This window comes from Channa argus, chromosome 5 (genome assembly GCF_033026475.1).
Source record: "Channa argus isolate prfri chromosome 5, Channa argus male v1.0, whole genome shotgun sequence".
Classification (NCBI taxonomy): domain Eukaryota; kingdom Metazoa; phylum Chordata; class Actinopteri; order Anabantiformes; family Channidae; genus Channa; species Channa argus.
In genome coordinates this window covers 21812865-21840624 of record NC_090201.1, presented here as the reverse complement: position 1 = coordinate 21840624, position 27760 = coordinate 21812865, and the positions used below count along the sequence as shown (strand labels likewise).

Below are 27760 nucleotides of genomic sequence, written 5' to 3'. Positions count from 1 at the left end.
AACATAAGCTGTGTACTTTTTATACATGGGCTAAGTGCAGTCTGTCTCAGTCTCACACTATTTCTACTAGAGATTTATGGAATGTATAGTTACATTTATTGAAATATTGAAATTTATTGAAATAACAAAACCAGAAATTAAATTATTTATTGACATAAACACGCAGATGTTACATATAGTTCTTCTATGAGGAACGGTAAATTCATTCTGTCAATTTCTTGGCGTACAGCTCGTTAGGCCGACATGATGGTGACATAGTGAGGTTTGAACATGGGATTGTTTAGTTACCATAGACATTATAGTTGGGAAACAGCTAATTGTGGACATGGATGTGGACTTGGGATAAACTAATGTGAGATAAAGGCATAAAGTGGCGACAACTGTTCATTGGGATGCAGGGTAACACTTGGCAAAAAGTCATAGCCACAACGCTTTGCGGTCACCAGCCATATATACACGTTCTGTCAGGAGCTCAGCACCATTCTGCAGAGATAAAAAACAATTTAGGTAATGGAAACTCTCTGCATTATTTTAAAGAACTGATTTAGAAACACTAAAACTGTCACACACCTTATGCTGCAAAGGCCTCCTTCCTTCTGCTCCTAATTTAGGTTAGTAACAGACGAACAAATAAGAACAACAGGTGTTAAAGAAGGAGACAGAGCTGCAACTGCAGGAATGACAATTCAGAATCCAATAAGAGAAACGATATGAACTATGCAAACGTTTTTTTAGTGTTTTTAAACATACAAGTCAGAAATAGGCTTAATGTATTCATTCAATTCAGCAGAAAATACCAAGATTATAGAAATCAAGGCTCCACAAACATTAGTATTTAGTATGTTTAGAGAGTATCTGGGTCTCAAAGGAGGCTGCTGCTGCTGCTGCTGCTGCTGCTGAGTCAATGAAATGTGATTAAGTCTCCTAACCTGGTACATGGAGGAGCCATTACAGATTTAATTTATGGGTGCTACCTCTTGGACCCAGTGCCAGAGGCCAACTTTTCCAAGTTTAGTGCCTTCCATGTTTGGAAAGTAAATCAACGAGAAACCAGATGTCACCTCAGGACTCACCTATTCAATGCATCCAGTTTTTTTGACATTCGTTGTACGAATGTCCAAGCAGCAGCTCTCATGTCTCGTCAAATTAAAATCAATATATTTTTAAAGCACATAGAGATAGTAAGTTTATTCAAGTAATGTTAATCACTTCTGACCTGTGAATATGAGAATGTTGAACTATTTCTTGTCTGCATCAGCAATTGTTGGCTCTGTTTAACAAAAACACAAGTTGTTAGAAAGTGAAGTTGTTGTTACTGGTGAAGCAAATGACACAATTTAAGAGTTGTTTCATCAAGGTATTGACTTACGTTTGACTTCCAGCTTGCAGCTGACAGCTGCTTCTCCGAGGTCGTTCTTGGCTTTGCAGGTGTAAACACCTCCGTCAAAGCTACCAGGCTTACGGATCTCCAGAGAGCAGATGCCCTGGACGCAGAGCTGCCTGTACTTGGGGTCGTCTCCGATAATCATCTGGTTCTTCATCCACTGAATCTTGGGCTGTAGAAAAACAGGTGGTTTTTTTTGCTTCTTTTTTTTTTTCATATTATATGATTATTAAAGTGTGATTTGTATGGTAATTACATTGTAACGCCTTATTAACAAGCAAGCAGCAGTGTTGTTTCTATATAGATTTATGCCACTTGACAAGAAAAGCTCTGTTGATTGAAGCAGACTCACAGCACACATCCAGTGTGGGAGCTTTAATGACATGAACATGGTGAGGACCTCATGGGGCCCCATTAGGAATGCTACACGTGACCCTATGTCTGCGCTGACCTGTTACCAATATGACTTTTTCTGTTCCTGCCCTGCTTCAAAAGAGAAGAATACCACTTCTCATTGATAGCATTTAAGCTGCTGCGCTGTTGGTGGCCCAGTGAGCTTACGAGCTCAAAGCGGAGGCGAAGGCTCAGACAGCAGCTTACCACAGGAAAGGGAAGATCTTCCATATTGTCAACACGCTGATAGCAGAGGACGAGCGAAGGGGAAAGAGGATGACTTTTGCTTAAAACCCCTGTCACCACATTGTTATGAATGTTAAGCTGTAATACGTCCCACAAAGTACCAATAATGCTAAAGACTAATCCAACACAATACATCTCAAGTTGAAGAGATTTGCCTGAGATGAACCATCAGACTGAACCTGTATTTACAAATATTAGTACTTTCAATCCAAAAATTGCAATACGACACGACGTTACACTGGTCAGTCAGGGAAAAAGGAAGCAACACTTGCTATTGTACCTTTGGGAGTCCCCTGACAGAGCAGAGGAGCTTGGTGCTGTAGCCGACAGTAGTGATCCTGTCAGTGAGAGAGGTGGTGAACTTCGGTGCCTCGGTGAAGTCGTGCTCCTTGTAATCAATAGTCTTGAAGTCAATGCCTGGAGAGTAGAAGACAAACACAGGTTAGCAGGGAAAAGGTGACATTTTGGGGGTTTTATGAGGGATTTCCTGACAGGCGTCAAAGACCAGCTGCATTTTCATTCTTATGCAGCTCTTTGTAGGACACTGTCCACTGTATAAACGTAGATGATTAATTTTGCTTATAGTTTGTCAAATTTAAATGTAGTAGCTTTCTGACCTTTTAACTGCATCTTACAGCCTTGTGATTGTATTTTGATTATAGTTTTTTTTAGTTACGCACAAAGTCACAGAAAAGAACGACTAATGACACAATACTGAGAGGAAACAGAAAAAACTAGAATGACTTCCATCCATTACAAACTAAACGAATAAAGTCTGATAGCCGGTTTCCCTGATAGCCGAGGAAGTAAAATAAAGGACGTACCTGTCTTCATGATCTTGGCCTCCTGCTTTGTCACGGCGGCGGCCTCGCTCAGCCCGCACTTGTTTTCGGAGAACACTCTGAACTTGTAGGTGTTTCCCATGATAAGGTCAGAGATGGTGGCGTTCAGTCTATGGTAATGCTCCAACACAGTGAACCAGTCCTGTGGACACACACAGTGAAACCATGTAGTTTATTACAGAGATTCTAATATTAATAATCACCATACATATTTAGTGTGAGCCAGCAGTCAGCTGCCCTCTGACGCTAAAATACTACACCAACAATGACTCACTCCAGTCTTTTTGTCGGCCTTCTGGATTGTGTAGCCTGTGATCTCTGTGTTTCCGCTATCGATGGGCGGAGTCCACTCCAAAGCCACATTGAAGCCCCATGAATCCACAATCTTCGCACTGGAAGGAGGCCCTGGCAGCTCTACGAGCGAATCAAGTACCACGTCGGCAGTTTTTAAACCACATCACCATAAACTGGATCGTCAGATTGCTCTTTTGTGATGCAATATCAATGCTTACCGACAATTTGGAGGGTGAAGTGTGCCTTGTCCTCAAAGTCCTCCACCTTCACGGTCATCTCATACACTCCTGAGTCGTCTCTCTCAGCTGCACGGATGAACAGGATGCTGTCTCTTTCAGTGCTGCGGATGTTCACCCTCTTTGGGTCCAGGGGCTTTCCATTCTTTGTCCAGCTGACCGCAGGCTTGGGTTTACCCTGGGGGTAGTGGGGGCAGAGACAAGGTTTTGAAGGCCTGACAGGGAACAGATTTGTTCACTGTGCTGCAGTGGAAGATGTGGTTATGGGTTTGTTTACCGTGAAGGGGACGGTAAGATTGATCTTGTCTCCAACGTGAGCGACGAATCTCTGTCTGAGGTAACGAGGCAGGCGAACCTTGGGACGATCTACAGAAAAAAAAAAAACAATGAATAAAACCATTAGTGATTGTTGTTGTTCTTTTTTTTTTGATTACATCATTTTACTGAAAGCCATTTTCAAGTTCTGGTATTTGTCATTGGAAGGCAGAAACAGCTTGAAGAAGATTTTGGGGAAACAACAAAAGGATTTCACTTCCTTTCATGGCCAACAAAGCAGTGAGGAAGTCACAGCTGATTTAAGCCCATCTGAGAATTTCTACTGGTGCCATCAGAGTTGTAAAAGCCACATTGATTATAAATCCCACTATTTCCTCTGCTGTGTGTCTGTCCCTTCAGGGCTACATGTCTTTCATTTAAATTGTAGTTCTTTTTTAAATAAATAGTAAATAGAATGAGAAGCAGGATACTGTACACAGATATGTTGTAGACATATGTCACACAGAGAACACATTTGCATATTCAATGACATTATTGATACACAGTAAAATGGTCGCCGTGGCTGTTGAAAGATGCTTTAACCTATCACTGTGTCCCACAGTGAGTATCAGACCATGTCATCATTAAGCTGCTGATCCCAGTGACAGGCGACACCATTCTCTATCCTTAACCTGCCATACCTCCAAACTGACCCGACATGCTTCGAAGCTGCTTGTAATTCCGAACTTTACCCAAGACAATAGTAGACACACAGCCAGCCTCATACAGTAAACGGCGGCCCCCACTGGCTTGAGTGAACTTCTGAACGCCACAACGGTCCCCCACTGTTTTCCCCACTTATCTTGCTCCAATAGCATCTGCTAATATAAGCGAAACTCATCTAGTGCAAGCATTCATGAACCCTATTCTAGGTTAAAATAACTCCCCCTCCCCCAACCCAATACATTATAGGCCTTAATCTGTGTTATAAAGCATAACTATTGGTTGTTAGATACACATGATTCACTAAAGCTCATCATAGAAATAAATGTTTTGATGTTTACGTTTTAACTACAAATTCAGTCACTCACTGATATAAATGTTTTTAGGTTATGGCGGAGGTTTCCCGGTGGTTCATTAGCATGGAGCTGTATAGAAGTGACCCTGCATTTAACAGAGCTCCCCAGCTCTATCCACCATGTAAGAAACCCAAAAGCCAAAACCCATAAACCATAAAAGCAAAATCATTTGGGTAGTTAGCCACTGGGACATTTGAAAAGATACTCAAGCCTCAGTGTCTTGCCAAAGCTAATTTTTAAAAGTGATTTGGTGAGAAGCACCACCTGCTGAATACGGCACGGCAACATTTGTCAGGTGTCTAAATAAAGCAGCCGTACTTCAGTACATGTATATCATGTGTCCTCATGACGCATGAATCTGAGCTTCAGTTACTGCCACACACATCAGAAAACATTCAACTCATACTCAAGTCAAGCAGGACACAGAAAGTCACGATCCGCTATTTAACATACGAGTTGGATTGTAAATGATTTAGCGTGAGAGAAAAAAGAAGCAGCTGAGCTGCACGTGTGTATTTGAAGAAATACGGTAAAGTCAAAGTGCGTTTTCCCTCCATATGGATACGATTAGGCTTAAGGACTATTGTAACTGTAAAGTCTGTGGCATGTTTCAAAATAAACAGTGAATCTCTGGAAGTGTCATGAGATTTAGGTGTCACCTGAGAAGTTACATCCAGACCCGCCACCCCCACCAGCCCCCCTCTAAACTTAGAGACCGGAATTTACCATCCACCCACTCCCCTCCCCACTGCTTGCAGTATGATCACTTGTCACCATCGATCTTGTGAAAAGAAGCCTGACACTCCCCCCCAGCATGAATTTTGGCGGGGATCACAGTGCAACGCCAAACCCTCCACAGAAGAAAATGTGTTAATAGAGGGGGGCATCCCAGCAATTTTTCCGAGGTGTTGTAGTTTTGTCAAGGACTTTTCATAGGTCCTTTCAATATGTAGACCACCTGCTTTTAGTGAACATGACGGCAAACGCTGCATGCCTATAGAAACATTGCCATTTCAAGCTGGGATCAAGTTCCATGTCCAACTCTCCATTTCGCGTAACGATGATTTGTAAGGCAGTCAAAGCAACGCTGCTCCTCTTTTTAAAGCCCTCGGGGGTCCCATCATCATTTTACTGCAAATGCCTTCAGACGTACTCGGTTATTAACACTGTAAGGCCTACAAGATCTGTAAAACCATCTACTTAACAAGTCTATGACTGTCACAGTGTGGTCAGGTAGATCAGTGTTTCAACTCAAAGTGAAAACCACCTTTATACTATTAACAGTGCAGAAATGTGCCAACAGGACGCAGACAGCTGAGCAGACTTTACAACTCCCCTTCCTCCAAAACTAACCAAGCTAAAGAACGAACCCTGTCAAATGGTGCGCCCCACATTTTTGCATTCTTTGCAGCTGGAATAAGGCAATAATGCAGAAAGTCACAAAACATATAAAAATGCAGTCAGAATTTTTTAAATACTGGTTCTTATTGTATTAAACCCATAAGAACCAATTGTACTAAAAATATATGTAGAGTTCTGGTCACTGCTCAAAGTGTTATATTTCAATTTGCCTGGGTCAGATGGACAACTGGACATTTGTGATTGTTTTTGTGGTGTAGTTGTAGAGAGAAGGGTACGTAGATTCACTTGACAGACCCATCACAGCAGCAACGTACCAGCGACGTCCTTCACTACGACAGCCTCTGGGAGGGTGACAGGGGGGCTGCGGCCGGCGACGTTCACAGCTACAACACGGATCTTCAGACGGTCATCTGTGGTCAGGTTCTTGATGGCGAAGCGGCAGGACTTCTGCAGTTGCTCATTGACTGCTTTCCAGTCCTCAGCTGGATGGGAAAATTATGCACAATGATGACAGACTGGGGGAGAGTACAAAAATATTGTTTGCCTATTCATTATTGGATAAAGAACTATTAATAAAATGTGCAGTATGTGCAATGTGCAGAAGGAGAATTAACAAAGGACACTAAGTGAGACTTGTGCAGCTTTGTAAAGGAAGTGGAGTAAATATGTTTGAAACAATTTTATTGTATAAGACATAAAATTGGTCGTGTGGGTTAACTGTATACACTGAGTGCTAAGCTTAAATTGAACTGCTGCTGATATAAGCTTGGAGCTGTAGGTCTAAAAGCAGGACCTCTAACGAGACCACAGCAGCTCCTGAAACGCCTCTTTCCTTGTAGGGAGAAGTTAGGTAGCTCACGATATAAATCTGCAAGTGACACTTCAGGGACAGCTGCAATGGCTGACCCACATTAAAACAGCAATTTTGCATGATCCTGATTATATTTAACAGGCATTTAAATGGTGCAGCAGTCTGAGTTATGATAATGTCAAAGAAAATAAAAATCGGCCCCTGAAATAAAGGCGTTCAAAGTGATTCAAAGGTTCAAAGGTTGGCTGACATTCCTTTTTCAATGTATTAATACCGCTACATGACCCATTTTGTGCACATGCCAGTATATGGGGCAGAGCAGGACTTACTTCCATCCTTGCAGATTTCAATTGTGTATCCATCCAGACCGGATGGCCCAATGACCTCTGGCTGGCTCCAAATGATAGTAACTGAAGTATCATTCTTGTCCTCAACAAACAGATCTACAGGTGCACTTGTGGGTTCTGCAAATGGTATGGAAACAAAGACGTTCAGTTAACTTTTATATGTTTTACATGCCGCAGAAATGCGCAAAAATGCAAATCAGGACTGAGTTCCAGGTTTGAGTTGAAAAGATGTGATGATGCAGCTCTGTGCAATAAAACAAAACAAACAAAAAAGTGCAAATCATATGACTCTGAGATAAAGCACTCTTTTCTCCCTCTTTTTTACTTTAAGGTTACCTTTAGGTGGAGGTGGTGGAGGCGTGGGCGGTTTAGGCTCTTCTGGCGCAGGTGGCTCAGCAGCTTCAGCTGATGTTAAATAGGCATATGCATTATTATTGGCAGCATGTGATGAGCAGAGCAATGCTACAGCACTTAATATAATCCACTTATGTATTTCACAGCTCTCTTTTACTGAGCGGTCAGATGATTTACTGTACTACTACTAAGAAGCTTTTTATTCAAGTGATCTCACATGACCAAATATTCTCAGATATTAAAAGAGAGAGGAATAAAAATGAACTTTTTTTAATTTGCAGGTTAGAATCAGCTGATATCAGAGATTAGAAGAAAGTAGCATTAGATATTAGTGTTTTCTGATATTAGAAGTTAGGGGATATCAGTTTGAAACATTTTGAAAATATCATTACATTTACAAAATGTTCAAATGCATCAAATCAAACAGCAAATGTTAAAAGGCTCTGAAGGGGCGAGTTGGGTGGTAACAGAGATGAGTGGGAGCAGCTGATGCCTCAGAGGGCTCAGAGACTGTGGGCACACCCTTCAGAAACAGATGAAGTCCAGCACAAGAGTCCTGCAAGAAAGACTCCTCATGAAAGTGATAATGTTCAGTTATTTTAAACTAGCTCAGAGAGGTGCTGACTCGGCTGTAGACAGACGGAGTCAACACCAACTCTGCACCATCACCTTCATGAAGGGAGGATTAATTGCAGGACTTTTGGATCAGACAGGATAAGTTTCATCTAGGTGTTCCTAATAAACGGACAGCTAGATGTTAGATCTCTGCCTAATACGATAATATAATTATTATAATTAATAATAATTAATATGTTGCATTAAAATTGGTGTAGCAAACCTAAACACCATTTTGGAACCGTTTAGAGCTAAAAGAAGACGCTGCATCTCATCTACGTTAGTATGACTTTCATAAATAGAGGATCAGTGCCCAATAGGGGACCGTGCAGTTTGGATTTTAGTTGGAAGGCTACAAGTCCAAAGCCAGGGACCCTGAGAGCGCTCGTAAAGGTCACCGCGTGCTTACCGTGAGCTGAACCCACTACCTGGGCTTAATAAAAAGGTTAAACATTAAATCCACGGCTCCTCCAAGGGAAAACACCAATACATGTATATCAGACGGTGAGTCACGCGCCGGTGAACTCGGGGATTTACCATCAGCGGGTGGAGGGGTGGGGGGTTTAGGCTCAGCTGCTGGGGCAGCAGGAGCCTCCTCAGCAGGTGCAGGTTCACCCTCAGCGGGGGCAGCTTCAGGCTGGGCGGCCTCGGCAGGAGCGGCTTCAGGGACGGGCTCTGGAGCCGGTGCTGGAGCCGGTGCTGGAGCCTTCGCGTCCTTCTTGGCCGCTTCTTTCTTAGCGTCCTTCTTGATCGGGGCAGGCTTAGGCTTCATGTTGGACGATGCAGGTAATTCCCAAGTCGGTTAAGTCCTTAAAACTGTATCCAATGCCATCATTCCCGCGGGGGCCGCAGGCTTATATAGAGCTCAGCAGCTTCAGGACCCGCCCTCAGAGATTTACATTAGTTACTGGACACCATGTAGGACTTAGACCACCACGTGTGTTGATCTCACCAGGACTGAGTGTGCATCCCTGTTAATGCTGCATTACTTCATGCCCCTAGTGCTTACAAGTAACTTTTGGAAAAACACAGACTACAGATCCTCGTGTTGGAGTTTCTTCTATGAGGCTACATTGTTAGTGACACACAGGAAGAAGCAGGATAAATATAACATGTATTTTATTGATTCCAACAAACAGTGATGGGTGGATGAAAGCCTTTGAAGGCATGTCTTCTCCAGGTACTGGACCCAGCTTTAATGAAATATACCTTGGTCTTAAGGATCATTTCCCCCCCCAACCTAAATGATTGTTGCCGCATCCAGACTGCTGACATATTTACAGTCTTTACAATGATGTCCTGTACAAAATAGAGAAATTAAGTTTTACAAAGGATTTTTTTTGTAAAAAGGAAAAAAGAAAAAAGAAATATCAAATATTCGAGTATTAAAAAAGAAAACCTTATCTAGAATGATTTTCCTAATCCATACATTGTTTTAACATGTCTTCTCATCACACAGCAAGTTTACATGCATTTACAACACAGAAACCCTTAACAGTTGCACATCAGTGACATTAGATATCGCATGACATTGTTTTTAAATCTTTAGTCCACAATAAGCTTTGCAAAAATATGACTATTCAGCAACCTGTATTGGCCTAAGATAACAGGTTTATCACTATCTGGTTTCATTTGACTTAAAATCAACTATGCAAAAGTAAAGGACTTGATTCTTGCCAACTTTTTCAGGCTTATAATTCAATTTTTAAATCGTTTGTCATTTGACCAGTTACAAGTCCAGTTCGTTGCCTTTCATATAGACAAAACACACGAAACCGCTTCAAAAGCTGAATTTCTTTAAATACATCTATGCAACACCAAGCAAACTACCTTCTCCTTAAGGCTCAGTATCACCTGCTCAAACAAGCCTCCACTTTTGTCCTGTGCTGCAGTTTGGTCCAAATTAGGAACTCAAAGACAGACCAGATGAAAAACACAGTGAGTTTGCTAGTGAAGACATTTGCTGACTGCCAACACCAGTAGAAGTTGCTGCATAGTCTGGATACACTAGAAAGCGAACACGAATCACCGCTACTACAGAGCAACAGGCACAACAACAGTGAATGAGATAAGAAGCTTGAGCTGATGGCTTTTGTTAACCTGCAGAAACAGATCACGGCCAATTAATACTAATACCTGAAGTATTTACAATCTCAGCAATTATCCTCAGCCGGCATGTGCTCAGGTGAGACTTGGGATCTTTTAATTTGTAAAGTCTTTGATCCATTCATTTTTTTTTTTTACCTTACAGGTGACCAATCAGAGCTGCCTATGAGCTTGAAGTGTCTGCAGCCTTTCGCAAACAGTGCAACAACACAGCAAAAAGCAGCTCAGACACAAAAAAAAAAAAAAAAAAAAAAAAGGTAAACGTTCTTATTAAGCTGTCATAAAAGTGGTCTGACATTCATTTACAGGACTTATGTACACGTGAAGTTTAGTCTGAGCACTTCACCAATGACACCATTTGGGATAAACAGATGACTCGACATCACTTGCACGTCCATACGCTTTACATTAATTTACTCTTTTAGGTTTTCTTACAAAAATCTACACAAAGTAATACAGAGTTTCATTCTTTTGCCATGTACCTTTTTTCAAACAAATACTTCCCATTTTAACATTTTAACCTGCTTCTTTCTGTGTTGGGTACCCAAAATGTTCTCAAAGATGAATACCACACAACATCAACACAGGCGTACACTATACAATGTCTCACATGACTTCACGGTTTCTACAGAATATCTTCAATACTCCATTAACAAAACATCCTAAAAACCTCAGAAATTATTTTTCAGATTAATTTCGTATTTCTTTAGCGTTTGAGAGAAGGGACACTAATCTCTTTGCTAACCTACCCCAAACATCTACATGATCTTCAATTAACACTAAGACATTCTGGGACATTGTCACAGAGCACCATATGTACCTAAATGTTGACTTACTGTTCACTCTGTACAGTGGATGAACTGTTGCAAAAGAAAATGGCATATGAGGCTTTAAAGTCACTCAGCCACTGTTTAGTGTTTTGCAGTGAAGCTGTGAAATAAGGCTTCCTTTAAAAGCACCTACTAGATGAATGTTAAAGTTATATGGTTGTTTTCTAAGTGTTTTCTATACATTCATAGCTGAACTTAAACCTCTACCTTGACAGTCAATATGTATGATTGAAGTACAGTATTTGGTTTATTATATTAGATATTTGCACCAACCTGTGTTAATAAAATAACTGATGTAGCCTGTTTGTATGTACACAATATATACACAGTCTAATCTTATTATGGGGGAAGCAAATGTATTTTTTCCGGGATGAAATTCAATAGACAATAGACAAGAAATCTGAATTTGAGTCAAACAGAACTGATTGATTCATTTTCCTCAGAGGGTCTTTGTTATGTTATCCCTGTGTAATAAGCATATCATACCTGATATATATGGTGAAATTGTTAATTTATTGGAAATAAATGAATGGTGAGAGAAAGCGATGAACTGACATCACCGATATGCAAGTTATGTTTTATGCAAAAGAGTATGACAGCAAGTTCAATTTTCAAACTTGATTGGATCATCAATGGGCCGAAAAATGAAGATAATTAAAATGTATCGCTAAGCATGTGACTAATTTGTGACTGTTTTTGTTGGGATGAAATTGATGAAAGCACCAGTGTTCTCTGCTAAAGTAGAGCTGACATTGTCTTTGTTCTTAAGGCATTTTAACCGTTTCACCTGCTCGGGTCGTAAAGTTCGGGATTGCATATGTATAAGGTTTGGCCTTCGCGGAATTATACAGTAGATATGTCCCAAAAAACTTTGCAATAAACGGTGGCATTTGTCATGCTGTCATACTCTTTTCCAATACTAGTCACCATTAAGTAAGAATAGTTCCTGTTGACAAGCACTCCATATTCCATGATGCCCTTTAGCACAACACAGGGTGGACTGTGTGTGCATTACCTGAAGTCTAAGTGCTGAGAGTTCCATAACAAGTTTATTAGCACCCATCTAACCGTACCGAGGGCTAATGTGTTGGTACTGTGGCGAGATCTGGACTGAAGTGAATGTCATACAGTCACATACACAGTTAACAGAATATAGCTTTTCATTCAGTACTTGTGAACAGTAATTAAAAAAAAAAATACAGTTTGTATTAAAATGACTTGGATTTAGCTGGTCACACTATCAACCTCCTGCTGCAGGAATGACTGAGGATTCATATGTTCCCCTGAATGTGCACTGTGACAGTTCAGCGAACTAAAAAATACAATTTGAAGTGCTAAGTGTTAAAGTGTGCACTTTGTGTTCAAAGCTTAGGCAGGCAAGGGTCTTCTTTTTCTGGGGATTCAATGTAGTTGGCAGCCTCTTGAAGTTTCAAAAGCATTGCCATCTACAACAAAGGACAAAGTTGAGAAGTCAGAAAACCTAATTAATTTCAACTTCAAGGTTTATACGAAACCCATTATTCTGAAACCATTCTGTAAGATAGCATTATGTTCTTTCTTACCAGAGGATCAGATTCCATGGAGCTGGGCGGAGTCTCCTTGTGAGGCCTCTCCTCAAAGGGCTGACCAGGGCTGCAGGAGCCAATGCTTGGCGGAGGTAGGTGGAACAACTTTGCCTGGTCCTGCTGGGCAGATGGCCAAGGCAGGGTGCCCCTCACCCACTCCACTGGGTCCTCCCATACTGCCTTTTGGCCATGGACCTAAGGAGTTATGACATACCAAAACAGTAAAGTTAGAGTGAGACATTTCCTGTGAAAAGGAAGCCAAGGGAATTTACCGAGGAAGAATCCAATGCTAAATGGAGACAATTTTCTGAACTTGCTGCCTATAGTTTGTCACCTTAATGCCATCTTTGGCTCCCTCTTGCAGGTATGGAATAATAGAGTGGTTCCAAAGGTCAATAAACCAGGATCGAAAATCATCCACTTTGACAGGACAGGACAGGAAAAAGCATGGGCCTGAGGCGGCAATGAAAAGAGAACAAACATTTTTACAACCGATCATAAGCAGAGCATAACCCAATCTATGCAGGAGTGTTTCATACCAATAAGGAAGTCAGATGTGCTGTGCTTCTCCAAGAAAGTGTGTAGATGATACCACAGTTTAGGCACCCAGTCTAACACCTTGATCAAGTCCTCATTGGTCACGTTCCTCTCATCCTCTGACTCCATCAACTTCCTGTGCAAATATCGCACCAGGAAGCCATTGGCTGGTTCCACATTGTTTGAGAACGTCACCATCCTAAGACAAACAGATACAAAAATCCTCAAATGTATCACAGCATAAGACAGTAGGTGCAAGAATCCGTGGGGTTGTTTGCTGGCCATATATTGCATTAACAATGTCATCATTCCTTTTATCCACATCAATTTGCAGCTACCGAGTGTCCATTTAAGTCAGACCCATAGAGAGGGACCGGTTAAAAAGTTAATTAAATGGAAACTCAATTAAATCATGAAAGTGATAGTATAATTTGCCTAATATTGCTAATGCAATGTGTCATAATTCGCTTAATCACGCAAAATACTGTTACCTTAGATTAATGGAATATTTTCCTCATACACATTTGTGTTAACGTGATTTTGGTTTTTGTTAAGGTGATCAAATATTTCCCGTTTCAAAAGAAAGTAAAATGTTTGTTAAAAATTCTTAATTGTAGGAAGTAGTAGGTAGTGCAATAGGGAGTTTATTTTTAGACATAATCTTACATGCATGCAAATGTTTACTGCATAAATTTAATTCCCCACCGACTTTCAGCCATATGAAATAAACTCAGCGGGATTCACAACACTGACCAAAATCAAACTTTATTAAATCATACAACATCATACCCTCCCCAAACACACTAGCTCCTACGTTACTATTGACCTGCTCATGGATGCTTTCATTACACTGACTCTTTTATTCTACAGTGATCTTTAAGTGTCATTTCTGTGTAATCTTGATGGAAAACTCTCCATAAACGTACCCAATAAACCATCTTACCAACTATGAAAATAAAACACTTCTACAGGTGCTATTTTAACCTACCTGAAACTGAGATGCAAACCGTTGTTCGCAGTCATCTTCACTGGCTGATTGCTTGTCCCAATAATGTAAGGGCTAAAACAGAACAATGTTTAGGTTACGTCCCACATTTATATAATTATTTTTGCAGCTATTTTTATTCTGTGTATGTGGAACTTACCATTTGTGATATTTGCAGGTGAGAGCCCCATTGACAAGTTCACTGATGGAAGTAGGATCATGAATGTCATCCAGAATAACTACCAGTGGTATTTCTGATGTGCTGGTTTCTCTGTCTATTTGATTAGCCAAGTTAGAAAGGTAAAGCTGCAGATCCTGAGGTGAGAGTTAGAGAGAAGCACGGCATCAGAGCGTGATGAAGGGAAGCTGACAGCATGTCATTCAAAATAATACCTTGCTATACAGAATCTTAAAGGGCATCAGTGTTTGTCACCTTGCATGACTGCCGGTGCATGTTGTAAGTGACCACGATGCCATCGGTGACTTCGCGGGCGCTGCGGTCCACCAGGTACTCAGCCAGCCTGGAGGCAAGATAGGTCTTACCTGTCCCGCTCGGCCCAGATAGGATGAGACGACGGTGTTTGAGTAGCAGACTGATGTAGTGTTGCATCATGGGTTTGGGAATGAGTGTTTCGAATACAAGACTGTCCACACACTTTTCCTTTAAACCTGAACACAGAGAAGGACAGGTAAATAACTAAATATCAACACGGCTGTTATTTTGATGACTAAATGCGAACTAGCTACTTTAAATAGAAATTTGTCATATTCTGCAGTTTCATAAAAGTGCCTGTTGAGAGTTGTGTTAATCCCTATACTAAAAAAAATCATGTCTTAAAAAAAAAAAAGAACGAGTTGGGAAGAAGATTTAGTGGAAATGGATTTGGAGCACTGTGTGTCCTCCATAAGCAACACTGCGCTCTAGCATTTTGCTCTTAAAATAACTAAGCATCAATTACAGCAAGTCTGTGAAACCCCCACCTGTCTGCTGAAGTGTAATGTTCTACCTAACATCTATGGGGCCCATGTGTCTGAGACTGGTTGACCAGCTGGGCCTGGCTGCACAGATATCACGTTACACCAAGCCCCATCTCAGCAGCCGCTATTTTCCCAGCTCTCCTAGCACTTTGCTTGATGCATTCCTGCATGCAAAGGTGCAGAGGGGTTTACTACCAAACCAGGACCATGACTCTTTTATCACAGCTCTGGTTTAGAATTACTGGTGAGCTCTGTAGATGGGCTTCTCATAAACAAAAACAATCACGACACTGCTGTTAATGAAAAACAGGGTTTATGATACAATAACTATCTGTGCTGTATTGCTAATTATGCAACCAAATAAACACTATTACCAGAAAACTAATTTTAATGTTGTTGAATAAAGAGTTGATTAAGATTTTTTAAATTAGACATCCAGTGTGGACATGTCCAAATCTTTAGTCTTACATGCATATCCAGGATGATTCTATTGTACATGTCAGATTTCTCCACTGACCTTTTAGAGCCACGGTGATGCTGCTGGGGCCTCGAGACATGCACCGAGAGGGCTGTGTTTCAGGTGCTTCTCCGCCCAACACTCTCTTGATGTGGCCCATACTGTAACTATAGATGGAGTCAGTAGACAGGCCGAGACTGGAAGTGGGGTCCACTTTAGTTATGTAAACCTGGAAAAAAGGAGAACTGAGTAAAACTTTAAGCATAACTTTTTTTAGCAGGCAGACATGCTAATGGGATAAATAATATGCTCATAGCAAAAAACCATAACTGCTGCTCGTGATGCTCTGAGTTAAATTCAATACTAATAAAAAATGTTATACGACCTGTAAATGAGGATTACAAGCTCCTCATGAGCCATTACCTTAATTGGACCCCATGCAAAACAAAACAAATTCCTACTGTAACAAAACCAAAAGAGTTTTGTTAAATCACCTTCCAGTAAATTAAAAAAGAAAAAACATATTTTACTGTGTTTAAAACCAAAGTTTAATGTGACTGTACAGGCTAAATCTGCATTTTAGTCAGAAATGTAAAAAATATGTATATTTCATATTTAACACACTGTACTAAATTGTCAGCTGAGGATATCTATACCTTAAATGCCTGGCTGACAGCTGAATCCAGCATAGTCCAGTCCATCCTGCCATTCACCCTGACTTTGCCCACAAAGAAATCCTGCTGCTTAACCTCCTGTAGACAAAAAATGCAGTTCAAGGAGACACAGATGTTTGTAAAGATGGCTACCGGTCTGAAGGTGTATGAGACATAAATGACAAAAAAAAAGAAAAGAAAATACTTACATCTTTAAAGACATGCAAATCTGCAACACAAACCACAACCCTAACGCGGTGATCATCTCTCTGTGAGGAAAGGCTAAGAGACTCTGCAGAGTGGATATCTGCAAAGAAGTAAATAAAAGAGGACAGAAAAAAAGTATATGTGTACAATTTGGATCAAGATATAAGGAATATGGTTTTAGTTATTTAACATCTCACCATGGTTGAAAAAAAATTACATGTTGTAAAGTTTGCTGAAAGTCACTGATTAGAAGTTAGTAGTAGTACATTTATTTGCATGTTGGATGTAGGAAAGGCAGTGTTTTATTATTGTAAATATTGTGATTGGATGTAACCATCATGTCCTAAATGGAAGCACAGTCATCATGTGTTTTTTTACAGTTATGTAGATGGTTCCCTGCTTAGTTAAATGTACTGTAAGATGCAGGCCTAGGGGCTGAACTCTACCTGAGTTGTTCCCGTCACTGAGCCCTCTGCTGTAGCTTTTTGGCATGTGCAAGGACTGCCGAGGTGACAAACTTCCTAAAGCTGTGAGGCCCGAGGACTGTGAGATGGAGCTGGAGGGTCCAGGAGATGGACAGGGGGATGGGCCACCTGTCTTGAGGTGGTCATTCTCAGCCTTTAGGTTTTCCACTGTCCTCTATAGAGAAAATAAGTGTTGTTGCAGTGCTCATAAATGAGTTCTATTTCAAAATGGTTGCATTAATACTGCAATTCATTAATAGTGAAGGTAAGATTGATTGTTCAGTTATAACAAGACCAATTTTTAAACAATACAAAAGACGGCCAAAGGAAAATAGACGTCAGCACCTAACAGCTTATAATATATAATTGCACAGTGCACTTTGGCAAGTAATACTGTATAACTATACACGAGTGACCAAAGAAATAAAAACTCAAATGATAGATATATAATGTGAATGTGTTTTCTTTTTTCAACTAAACATATCATTAGTGATGACTGCAGTACAAAGCTTCTAATGTTCAACATCCTAATTGCCTTTACCAACTCCAAGGAAGAACTGCAGAAAACCAAGTCCATTTTTGAATGAAATGAAAAATGCACCACATACCTGCATGTTGTTCATCGCGTCCTGCAGCTGCTCCAGCTGATGGGCAGAGCTTAGAGCCTCCAGGCGGATGTCAGTCAGTTTACGCTCCTTCTCCCACAGTTCCGTACGCAGTTCTGATACAACCTTATCATCCGCCACCTCACCTCCTTCACAAAGTCTAAAGAGAGTTTATATTAACAAAATCAGAGAACTCCGACTGTAACAAGGACAGATAGATTATAAAATGCGATTCTAAATACTTGCTGTGGTAATTTTCTGTATTCAGTTTAAAAGATGATTGCAGAGAGAGGTTTACCCAGATGAGGATGCAGAGGTTGAGGATTTCATTGATGATGGAGGGTTACTCCCATCATGGTGGACCTTAGGGGATGAAGGTGCAGAGGACTCTGGGGTGGAAATCTCTTCAATATCAGCATATGGCCCACATGGCTTTGAGCCCTTCTTACTAAAGGCCTTGTTGAAGGAACTGCGTAACTGATTAGAGAAGAAGTTAGATAAATAAATTAACTAAACTAAAATTCAAATAAGCAATTTGTGTTGTAATAGAAGCAACGGAGATGCCTTTATTAAATGAAACATTACTGAACACACAATTTCAGGTTGTGAACCACACTTATTATCTGTTAAATGTGTTGTACACAATATTTTTTGCTACATATTTTAACATTTCTATAACACTCAAACTAAGTGGTTTGAGTGTTATAGAACTTTAAATGGGTTGTTATAGAAAGTGTTATAGAAAGTTTAAATGAATAAAATGTACAGCATACATAAGTGAGATGGGTGTAAAATTAAATCAAAAATCGATTCAAATGTACAGTTTCTGTACATCTAAACCAATGTGCATTTTCACTAGACCTCATGATGTCTAATGTCACAGAAAAATGAATGACATGAGAATTACACAAACACCATACATCGACAGTGTAATTTTACAATTTAATATTATCAAATCATGGCATGATGTGTACAGTATGACAAGCTTAAAAAGACAAGACATAAGTGCATGCGGGCTGGAAAAAAAACATGGGGTTTTTGGACTTCTGCCTTAATTTACTGCAGCAAAAATCACTCACCTCAAAGACCTACAATAGAAACATGGCAGCATGAAGGAGAGACCAGCGTCATTCTTAACAGATTTGGAACATGACAGGAGGAGAATCTCACACACACAGAATCACAAAGTAGGACAGAGGTTGACTGTTTTTTTTCCAGGTCAAAAAAATACAGAAAACTGAGAACCGATAGTGAAGTGATGTGGTAATATGCACATTTGATCAAAGTTTAATGACACTGACAATCCAAAATAACAACTTTCTAACCCTTTCTCCATCAACTTAAAGACAACATCTGATTCACAGACCACCGCTGAATAGTTTGTATCTGTGTGCGTCTCACCACACAAAACAAAAGCGTTGTTCTAATTAACTTAACAATAATTTGACAATTTAATTAGTATGAAAGCTCGATATATATAAATCGAAAAGTATTTCTAAGTAGTTCTAAGCTGCATGTATGTCCTCACCCAGCTCTTCTTCTTCTTCTTTTTGGCCTCCTGCTCTTTGAGACTACCCATACTTGAGTGGCTGGTAGTGCTGGTAAGGCTGGAGATGCTTTCTGAGGAGTTCTGACGATTGATCAGCGGTTCTAAATGCCAGGAGAAGAGATCACATGTTGCACATTGAGAGGGAAGACTCCTAACCATACTGTACATTACCAGCATTTACCTTTAGGTGTCATCTCTGGAGTATTGAGTGCCCCCTGAATGATTTCCTGGGCCTCTGCATTTTTGGTCTTTAAAACTTCAATGGTCTCTTTCAGCTCAGTGAGCTCAGAGTCCTGAAGAGAGAAACATCAATATGTGGCAATGTTAACTTACAGACTAGTAAGTGGACCAAGGTTCTTTTGAGATTTGTGGAATGTTGATCCCCTTTTAACAAGGCTGACAGGTTTTGCTAAGTGACTGATGACAACATGGAAATCCCACTACGCAAACCCCTTCACCCACTTCTCATTACCAGAACTACTATAACCGAGGTGCCTCTCTAAAAGTGACAGGATCTAATATACAGTAAAGTCTTTGAATAATCTGATGAAAGACTATTACTATCATTGTGTATTTGTACAGCACAGTGTGGGGTAGTGCAACACAACTATTTGTTTAGAATAACTTTGCTTTATGGCTGCTTTAGTGTGTGGACATTTGACTTTTATTATTTTATAAATTAATATCACAAGTGTCATACATATACATGCTATATTATTAATTAAATTCATTCATTATTATACATTATGATATAACCAAGATACCTTTTGTTCTGAGGAGACTGAGAGGGTCTGCAGGCGTGCAGTCATTAGCGCTAAACTCTGTTCAAATGCTGCTACCAGATTAGCCTTTAAAAAAAAAGGACAGACACAGGAGAAGGAGACAGAAAAAGAGACAGAGACAGAGAGAGAGAGAGAGAGAGAGAGAGAAATGTGTTAAGAGAGCAGACAGGTATGAGTCACCAGATGAATCGAATCAGTCTGCAATCTGAAACGCTCATAACAAAACAAGCAAATGGCTTTCTCCAACTGCTGAGAGAGGAAGGAGGGTATGGAGTAGCAGACAGCTGTGAATGATGTCAGAGATGAAAAAAGATGTTAGGGAAATGGTGTTGAGAAAGGGCAGCGGTGTGGCACCAGGAGACAAATCTCATAAACCTATGTTTGGCCTTTAGAGTGAATCTTGCTATTGGTGCTGATGATGGAGTGTTACAGTGTTAAGGATCTTTGGAAATTCATGGGTGACAAAATCACTCAGTAATACATTTTTTATTAACAATCACGAAAACACTAAAGTATACTAAAAATTGGAACTACTGTAAAAGCATTATAATTCAATCATCATCAAGCAGCCATGACAAATATGTATGTAACTGTATATTTAAGATCTCTGGGCTGTTGGTAAAACAAAAGAAATTTGAAGATGCCACCTTGGGCTTTGGAAAACTGTACATTTGAGCATTTCTCTCTTATTTGGTCATTTTACAAACCGAAACTAATACTAAAATATCCATTTTTATATTAATATGCTTTCCTTGCAGGCCTAGTTGGTATAATTTAAGCTAGATATTGAAGTTGACTCTGCCACACTACAAGCACAACACAAATGAGCTGACAGCAAGAGGTCAGCTTGATGTCCACTTAGAAGTCATGTGGAAAGGACAGAGCCCTCTGGAAGCAACAAACAAACCTGGCCTAGCTGCTACGACCAACATCCAGAGGTGCAGGTCAGTAGGTGACAGGCAGGGGGCAGCAATGAGTCCAGCAATCAACAAAAACAAGAGCGTAAAAGAGAGGGGACAGTGGCATTAGGGGTGGGATCAAACATCTTAAAAACATTTTCAAAACAGTACAGGTAGTCACATCATGTAGTCACATCATGTCCACCTCTTGTGTTGGTTGATTTAAGTTTGAATTAAGCAAAGGTAATGAACAAAATGTAAAATATGTGACAGTAGTTCATACTGATCATTTTATATCAAGACCTGCACTTTTTTGTTAGGTTAAAGTTTTGTCACCATTAAAAGTGCCAGGATCAAGAATCACAAGCTGCACAATAACGCAATAACAAAGGGGACATTTGTTGTGCAAAGATTGTGAAACAGAGTTAAAGTTTTAAAGTCGATTAAGGATAAAGGTAAAAAACATTTTCTATTAATAAAACAAGGCAAGAAGGCTTTTAGAAGATGTGGACAGATGTACGTGACAGCAAAAGAACGGCAAAAGAAAAGTCATGTTTGTAATGACACCTGAAGATCCATTCAGGCGGTCGTGGATATTTTGTGAAAGGTTGGTCTTACTGCCTGTTTACTGGGCTGAAATCAAAGTTATGCATCAGTATCCTCTAGTCTACAGTAAACAACAATATACACCAATTTCCCCATATCAAACTTGCAAAGAATGAAAGCTTGCAGGAAAGATACTGAATAGACCTGTCAAACTCAATAACTTACAAGGTGTTTGTTTTACATGGGGGATTGATAACATTGTAATAAGAGATCTGTTTCTCATCCAAGTCCTGAAGAAATCAGCTTATGAAAAGACACCAAAAGGTAATTATAAAGACATACATACATTGGCAGAAAGCTGCATGGTCAAGTTGGCAACCTTTTCCTGAGAGGATTCCAGCTCTCGCCTCAATTTGCGGATTTGCTGCGGACAAATTGTACTGTCAGTCTAAGCAGGATGAACACTTTATTAAAAAGTACAAAAAGCCATGTGTGCTGGGTATGTTAATACATGTTTTGATATGATAATGCAAGAGTGGAAAGCCTTAGATGTGTTTCATTGAGTAAAACTTGAGAAACTGAAATGTCTCAAACACTATCCTGTTTCACCAAACTACTTGGGAGTGTTATCATTATGGGATAACAGTGATTTTTTTTTGACCAATTTCCTCATGCACTGAGTTTTAGGAGATCTGAAAATCCTGTTTTTCAATGTTAGAAATTGCTATGGACGAAAACCACAGATGAATTAGAGATTAACCAAAATAAACAGATATGGGCTCTGCAAGTAGAGATCTGTGGGCACAGACTCCACCTGATGAGTAGGTTCAACACAGATGCAGATGAAACACAATTTCAGTTGAAGAGTTATGGCACATTGGCCTTACCTCCCCTTGAATCCTCTCCTCATTCTTAAGAAAGCATGATGAATACAAATAAAAAAAATAAAATGGGAATATAGCGAGGGATTAGTTTTGGGGGCAATAATAAAAACTACTTTCATACAATTAAAGGAGATGTTAATAAAGTTTTATGGATATCACAACAGTAAAATAAATCTTGCAGTAGGTACCAAATACCCATTGTGTGCACTGAGATGATGTTCAGAGGTTTGCTGCTAGGTTTTAATTTGATTTAACAGAATGTATGTAAAGTTTGTGTCTGCACGTGTCAACAATAGCCATTCTGATTCAGGCTAATTGCCTCAAGTGGCGATAATGGAAAATCTAATATTATTCTATGCTGTTATAGCTTTTCTACATGATCACTTTTCTGAAGATAGCATAGGACACTAAACCCCAGCAAAAGGAAATTTATGGCTCGATCTACTTACTGAGGAATAGTTGGATGAAGCATTGGATGCCAAAGACAGCACGGAGCCATGTACTGCGAAAAAGAAAGGTGCACAGTTATATCTGCAGAGTTACATTATCTACATTAGGCTCAAAATGAGACTGTAAATTGCCTGTAGTTATGAATTGTGTCTTATGCATGTCTCTGTGGCCCTGAGATAGACTGGTGATCTGTCCAGGGTGTAAAAATTGTATAAATGTAGAATTCAATTGATAAAATAAAGGCTGCACAAAATGAAGGGGCCTGAATACGTCGGAAACAGTACATTGCGTTTACCTGTCAACAAGTCAGATTCATCAAGAGTCCAGGACAAAACCATTTCTCCCATACCATTTTTTTGCTTTTATGTTACAGACCCATGCACATCTTATTTATACACGTGATGACCTCAGGAACAAAATATGTTTCACAAAGACTTGGGACATACCTCAGTTGACTTATTTAAAACACAGAGACTGACCCACAGAATTTTGGTGAATGTAAAAAAGGACAACATCTGAAAACACACAAACCTCCTTTTGAATGATCCCATTTCCATTAAAAGTCCTGGTTCAAAGCATTCCTTTGTTCTGGGCCTAAACTGCGTAAATCAGACTCCAGGACTCCTCTAAGTGGGATCTCTGATTTAAACAGCAGCTTTTTATATTCAAACATTTTGTACATGTTTGAACAGAGATTTGTGGTTCGTTGTTAATATCAATGACATCTACAATAACAGTTATAACTCATGTTAGAAAAACTTTTTTTTTTTTTTTTTTTAGACCTGCCATTTTTCACTTACACACCTATCATCTCTGTCAGTTTAATATATGTATAAATATACAGTTTATCTAAGAGAATCAGAATCTCTGAAACCTGCAAGAACTTTAAAAGCAACTGCATTTGTACATATACAGTATTTCATGTTCCCAACCAAGGTTTTCTACTCACACTACAACTGTGGTATTAATTAGAAATGTAAATCACAGATAGCATCTGTGATTTACAGCTTCAGCTGCATCAATAGTAGACACACTAAGATGCCTTCTTACTTTCCTCATTCATGAAAACATAGGCTATTTTGAAACAGTTTGTGTGCAGTATCAGCAGACAGTTTTGTTTCATTTGAGGCCACATTGGACAAATCATAAGGCTCACCATCATCCCCTGGTTCACGGAATGACCCGGACTGCATCAGGCTTTTTGGCCGGTCAGCCAGCGACATGCTGCTGCCCAGTGGGGAGGATCCATAAAGATCGCAGGCTGAGTCATTAGAGGGGCCTATGCTGTTGGAACGTGATATCCTTGGGCTGCCACTGGAAACTGGGGCAACTTTCACGCACACGCACACACACACACACACACAAACACACACACACACAAAGGCATTTGGGAAGATAGTAAGCTAGTGAGTGACAAAGACAGAACTATAGGATGCAGTGTGAAAAAGACGCACAGACTAGGCCTAAATCCAGCTGTAAGACTCTTGTTCTGATGACTCGATGAAAGGCAACACTATGGTTGAAGTCAAAGAGATAAATATAGCCTGACATGACCCCCCACTGCCTCCATCTCCTGCGTATTTGAAACTTAACTAAAGTCTAAAGGTTTAGATATGAGATAACCATGTTTATATGCTTCAGCCTTGTACTATACTACTCCACCATTATTTAGATATAGAATAATAGATTCTATATCTAAATAACAGACAGAATCTATTATTGACAACTTGTGTTAATGTTACTTAAATGTTAAAAACTTAGTGTGAACTCAATACTCCCGTCCTCATTAACAATCAACAATAGGTTTGATGGCTCATCAAAAATCTCAAATCCCACTAGTTGCAAAGTTCAAAACCGGGAGCTTTTTTAGAACTTGGCAGCCACAAGGGACAAGCAGACTCACCCATGTTGGTGAGAGGGGCCTTGCCGAATGAGGGGTGTAGCGGGCGGGTGGGAGAGGGCAGCTGAGGGGGGCTTTCACTTTCTGTCATGCTCACTATGGTGTGGGAGTGGCGCCTTCCTGGTTTGCTTCCTTCACTCTCTGACAGGCTTGAGCCATAGCGTCTGAAAAAACCAAGGTTATTGTACCTTAAAATCATAAAGCTTAAATGAAGAATTCAAATAGATTTAAAAAAAAAATGTTTTTTTGACATACTCCAAGCCTTTCTTTGGCAAGGTGTTCCTATCAGTTTGTAAGCTGTGAAGAAAAGAATAAACGTGGTTAATGTCAATGTGAACATTTTTAAGCACATATAGCATGTTTCTGAGAGCCTCACACAAACATTGATTAGGTTGCGTTTTGTCTTTGGGAACTGCATTACACCACAGGGGTATGTACATCTAGCCTGCATGAAATACTGAGCACTTTAATACACGTGGTGTGGGATTGCTGTAAAAGTACATTCCTTTGGCAGGAATTAATTCAGACCACCCCCATCTTAACAAACAGAAACTGTCAGATAGATCCAGCCCTTCATATTCCAAATTACAGCTCAGATTTTCTTTTCCCAGGAAAGACATGAAATATGGGTGGAGGTTATGTCAGCTGCCAAGAAACTTATAGACCAATGTTGAACTTCACTTTGACGTGTTAGCCTAACTGGACATTATTCTTTACCCACTACGAATATAAGTAAATAAAGTAAAGTGCTTTATTTGTCATTGTACATACAAGGTGTACAACGAAATTGCGTCAGATGATCAAATGGAAGGTTAGTCCTGACCCGCTGCGACTGAGTACGCCAGCACTATGGGCCACCCTGACCTGTTCCCTAACGCACGTTATTCCCAAGAAACTAGAAGACTGACTTTTATAGCATTCATTTTCACTCAATAACAAACCACCTTTGAACATTTTCAGGGGGCAATTTCAACCTGTAGTTAACAAAAACCATGAAAGATGGGGGGGGGGGGGGGGGGGGGGGGGTTTAGGCTTAGTTTCTAGCCAATGTGCATTTCTTTGTGCTAATTATAATAATGCTGGTTCAAAAACTGGATTTGTTTTTTAACAAATGTTAAATAAATCCACCATAAAAGTGATATATGTAGTTGTACTATTTAAAGTCATAATTAGTTGATTTGTGATTGAGAGGCACTGTTCTTGTTAGTGATCTCACCTCATACCGCCAGTATGCACTTAAGATGGGGGTACAAAAAAGTAAGCCCCACCTACAGTACTTTTACTGTTAAATGCAAACAACATAGATTTTGTAGAATCACATTTTGCTTACATAGGTTGTTACACAGAGACTTACCTATCTGAGAGGTTGAGGGATGTTCTACTCCCAGCCCCCCAGTTTCCTGTACACCTCTCCTCCTTGTCATGTGTCTCAGTTGTGACAAACCTTGTGCTAGAGGGTACACTCATCTGGAGCGGCAGGGACTCCAAGCTGCGGTGCATACCCGACAGTTTGGGATACAGCAGGGGTGATCCACTCAGGCTTAAGCTTTCACTGGTATAGGAACACTGGGAATCAATGTGGAGGACAGGAGCTGGGCTTGGGGTGAGACGCACTGCTGTGTGGGCACCAGCCAAATCCTGAAGTTTGGAGTACGGGGGAACTTTAGGTGGGAGGTCCTGGATGGCCACACAGGAGTCAAGACTGTTGGGGTTGACCTGGTCCAGATGAGCGAGGCTGGGTGGACGACCCAGAGACTTTGTGTTCAGCATTCTAGGAATCAGGGGGAAGAAGAAAGATTTTAAAGCATGCAAACTAGGGTAAAGTCCTGAGTAATTATATTTAAAACTCCGGAATGACTGGACCAGTGTGTATTGTGTTTTTTTTTTTCCTCTTTCATTTTTGTTGATTTTAAAGAGTCTTTCACTCAACAGAAAACACATTTTACATCTGTCTTACTTTTAGCACTATATAAGCAAGCAAATAGTTGTGGCCATATTTGACAAGGTCCTGAGATAGCAGTCTCTTAAGATTTCTGCCTCAAAAAGTCAGCACCAGCATTAATTTAAACAATGTTCCCATTGCTCTGGGCCATTTCCTTTGTAGAAAGTAGTTGCAGGACAAACTGGGCTTCAAGCTCTGCTGATTATCTAGAATAACTGGGACACTGTTGTTGGAACAAGACATGACTTATGAAAAGATTCTGTAAGCTACAAATAAAATCCCATTCCTTTCCATTGTAGTGGAAGGCAGCAGATATCGCAGGCATACAGAGTAAAACCAAAAATTACCCGCATGGTTGGATTTCATGACAGGTCAGTCAGAAAATATTTTACTTTTATAGAAAGTAAATTACAAACACCTTGGTGTAGTGGGTGATGAAAGTTCAGGATATTTGCTGCTGCTGGTCCGTCTCAGGCTGTGCAGTTTCACAGCAGACTCTCCTGTAGACTCAGACTGAGTGTCTGCCCTCTTCAGAGAACCACAGTCTATTTCAGCACTCACAGCCTTGGCCTTAGCTCTCTCCTTCTCTTTCTCTCTGTCTGTCTGGTTCACTGGGCCTGTGCTGGTCCGGTTAGCCATTTTACTGCTGCAGCTACTAGGCTCTTTAACCCTGGGACCTGTGGAGGCAATGGGCACAGGTTTCAAACTCAACAGACTGGGGTCAATGGCACCGCTGACAGGTCGAGCCGCAGGACGACCAATAACGCTGAATGTGCTCGATTTGGCCGGCCGAGGCAGGCTGCGGTATTGGATGCTGCTTCGGGCATTAGGCCCCAGGAAGCCATGCTCACTGCTGGCATCAAAACTGTTCTTTCTACCTGTGGGTGTTCCTCCTCCCACAGGCTTCACAGGAATGCCAGATGACTTGGGGGTTTTCCCCACAGTAGCAGAGCCACTGGAGATGGTGGCACCCCCTGCTGTCATAACGGTGGCAGTCCCAGTGGCTGTCGGTGGTTTCTTATAGCCGAAAGAAGCTCCAGCTGTGGGTTTAACTAAACCTGATGGGGGTTTGCGGTGTTCTCCATGATGATCCCTGCCAGCATCAGAACGAGACCGTTGTAGACCCGCAGTTTTAATGGAAATCTTGGATTTGTCCGGTGGCTTCTCACATTTAGGCACTGTGTAAAAAGATCAAGTGGTTAA

The 27760-nt window shown here is 40.4% G+C and overlaps 3 protein-coding genes across 9 annotated transcripts in view; 1 reads left to right on the top strand and 2 right to left on the bottom strand.

The window, feature by feature from the left end:
- Positions 1–131: 131 nt before the first annotated feature.
- LOC137128204 (myosin-binding protein H-like) lies at positions 132–9058 on the bottom strand. Of its 3 annotated transcripts, none has more exons than XM_067506025.1 (13): positions 8756–9058; positions 7586–7654; positions 7232–7366; positions 6406–6573; positions 3673–3761; positions 3378–3573; positions 3140–3279; positions 2848–3007; positions 2304–2440; positions 1370–1556; positions 1210–1270; positions 571–602; positions 132–483 (listed from the first exon to the last, which is right to left on the bottom strand). In XM_067506025.1, exons 1-11 carry the CDS (start codon positions 8988–8990, stop codon positions 1239–1241), a joined length of 1548 nt encoding a protein of 515 aa, XP_067362126.1. In that variant the 5' UTR covers positions 8991–9058; the 3' UTR covers positions 132–483; positions 571–602; positions 1210–1238. The 3 variants fall into 3 exon arrangements, with proteins under 3 accessions (XP_067362126.1, XP_067362124.1, XP_067362127.1); XM_067506023.1 differs by having other exon boundaries at positions 1217–1270; XM_067506026.1 differs by lacking the exon at positions 7586–7654 and having other exon boundaries at positions 1217–1270.
- A 262-nt stretch (positions 9059–9320) lies between these two features.
- nav1b (neuron navigator 1b) overlaps positions 9321–27760 on the bottom strand; it is a 60875-nt gene continuing 42435 nt past the window's right edge. For 3 of the 5 annotated variants that reach the window (XM_067506016.1, XM_067506018.1, XM_067506020.1), the window contains 24 exons: positions 26976–27735; positions 25970–26386; positions 24871–24912; positions 24619–24779; positions 23872–24045; positions 22715–22767; positions 22269–22292; positions 21728–21805; positions 19919–20002; positions 19336–19447; positions 19134–19255; positions 17904–18082; positions 17609–17765; positions 16983–17175; positions 16539–16636; positions 16333–16428; positions 15737–15905; positions 14675–14910; positions 14402–14556; positions 14245–14316; positions 13259–13455; positions 13054–13172; positions 12717–12914; positions 9321–12599 (listed from right to left, as the gene is read on the bottom strand). In XM_067506016.1, the coding sequence (XP_067362117.1) occupies positions 12516–12599; positions 12717–12914; positions 13054–13172; positions 13259–13455; positions 14245–14316; positions 14402–14556; positions 14675–14910; positions 15737–15905; positions 16333–16428; positions 16539–16636; positions 16983–17175; positions 17609–17765; positions 17904–18082; positions 19134–19255; positions 19336–19447; positions 19919–20002; positions 21728–21805; positions 22269–22292; positions 22715–22767; positions 23872–24045; positions 24619–24779; positions 24871–24912; positions 25970–26386; positions 26976–27735 (3980 nt within the window). In that variant the 3' untranslated portion in view covers positions 9321–12515. The remainder of the gene's footprint in view (positions 12600–12716; positions 12915–13053; positions 13173–13258; positions 13456–14244; positions 14317–14401; positions 14557–14674; positions 14911–15736; positions 15906–16332; positions 16429–16538; positions 16637–16982; positions 17176–17608; positions 17766–17903; positions 18083–19133; positions 19256–19335; positions 19448–19918; positions 20003–21727; positions 21806–22268; positions 22293–22714; positions 22768–23871; positions 24046–24618; positions 24780–24870; positions 24913–25969; positions 26387–26975; positions 27736–27760) is intronic. The other 2 variants (XM_067506017.1, XM_067506019.1) reach the window with 1 other exon arrangement.
- Positions 11876–27760, top strand: part of LOC137128207 (troponin I, slow skeletal muscle-like) — a 71888-nt gene continuing 56003 nt past the window's right edge. Inside the window, exon 1 of the mRNA XM_067506030.1 lies at positions 11876–11880. The gene's annotated coding sequence lies outside the window, so the exon portion shown is untranslated. The remainder of the gene's footprint in view (positions 11881–27760) is intronic.

What these genes read in the sequence shown, in the direction of transcription:
- LOC137128204 (XM_067506025.1), bottom strand. Translation starts at nt 8,990, where the DNA reads ATGAAGCCTAAGCCTGCCCCGATCAAGAAGGACGCTAAGAAAGAAGCG. An exon ending in ATCTTACCGTCCCCTTCACG is followed by an intron (nt 3,574 to 3,672) that starts GTAAACAAACCC and finishes CACTACCCCCAG; the next exon opens with GGTAAACCCAAGCCTGCGGT. An exon ending in GGCCAAGATCATGAAGACAG is followed by an intron (nt 2,441 to 2,847) that starts GTACGTCCTTTA and finishes TCTACTCTCCAG; the next exon opens with GCATTGACTTCAAGACTATT.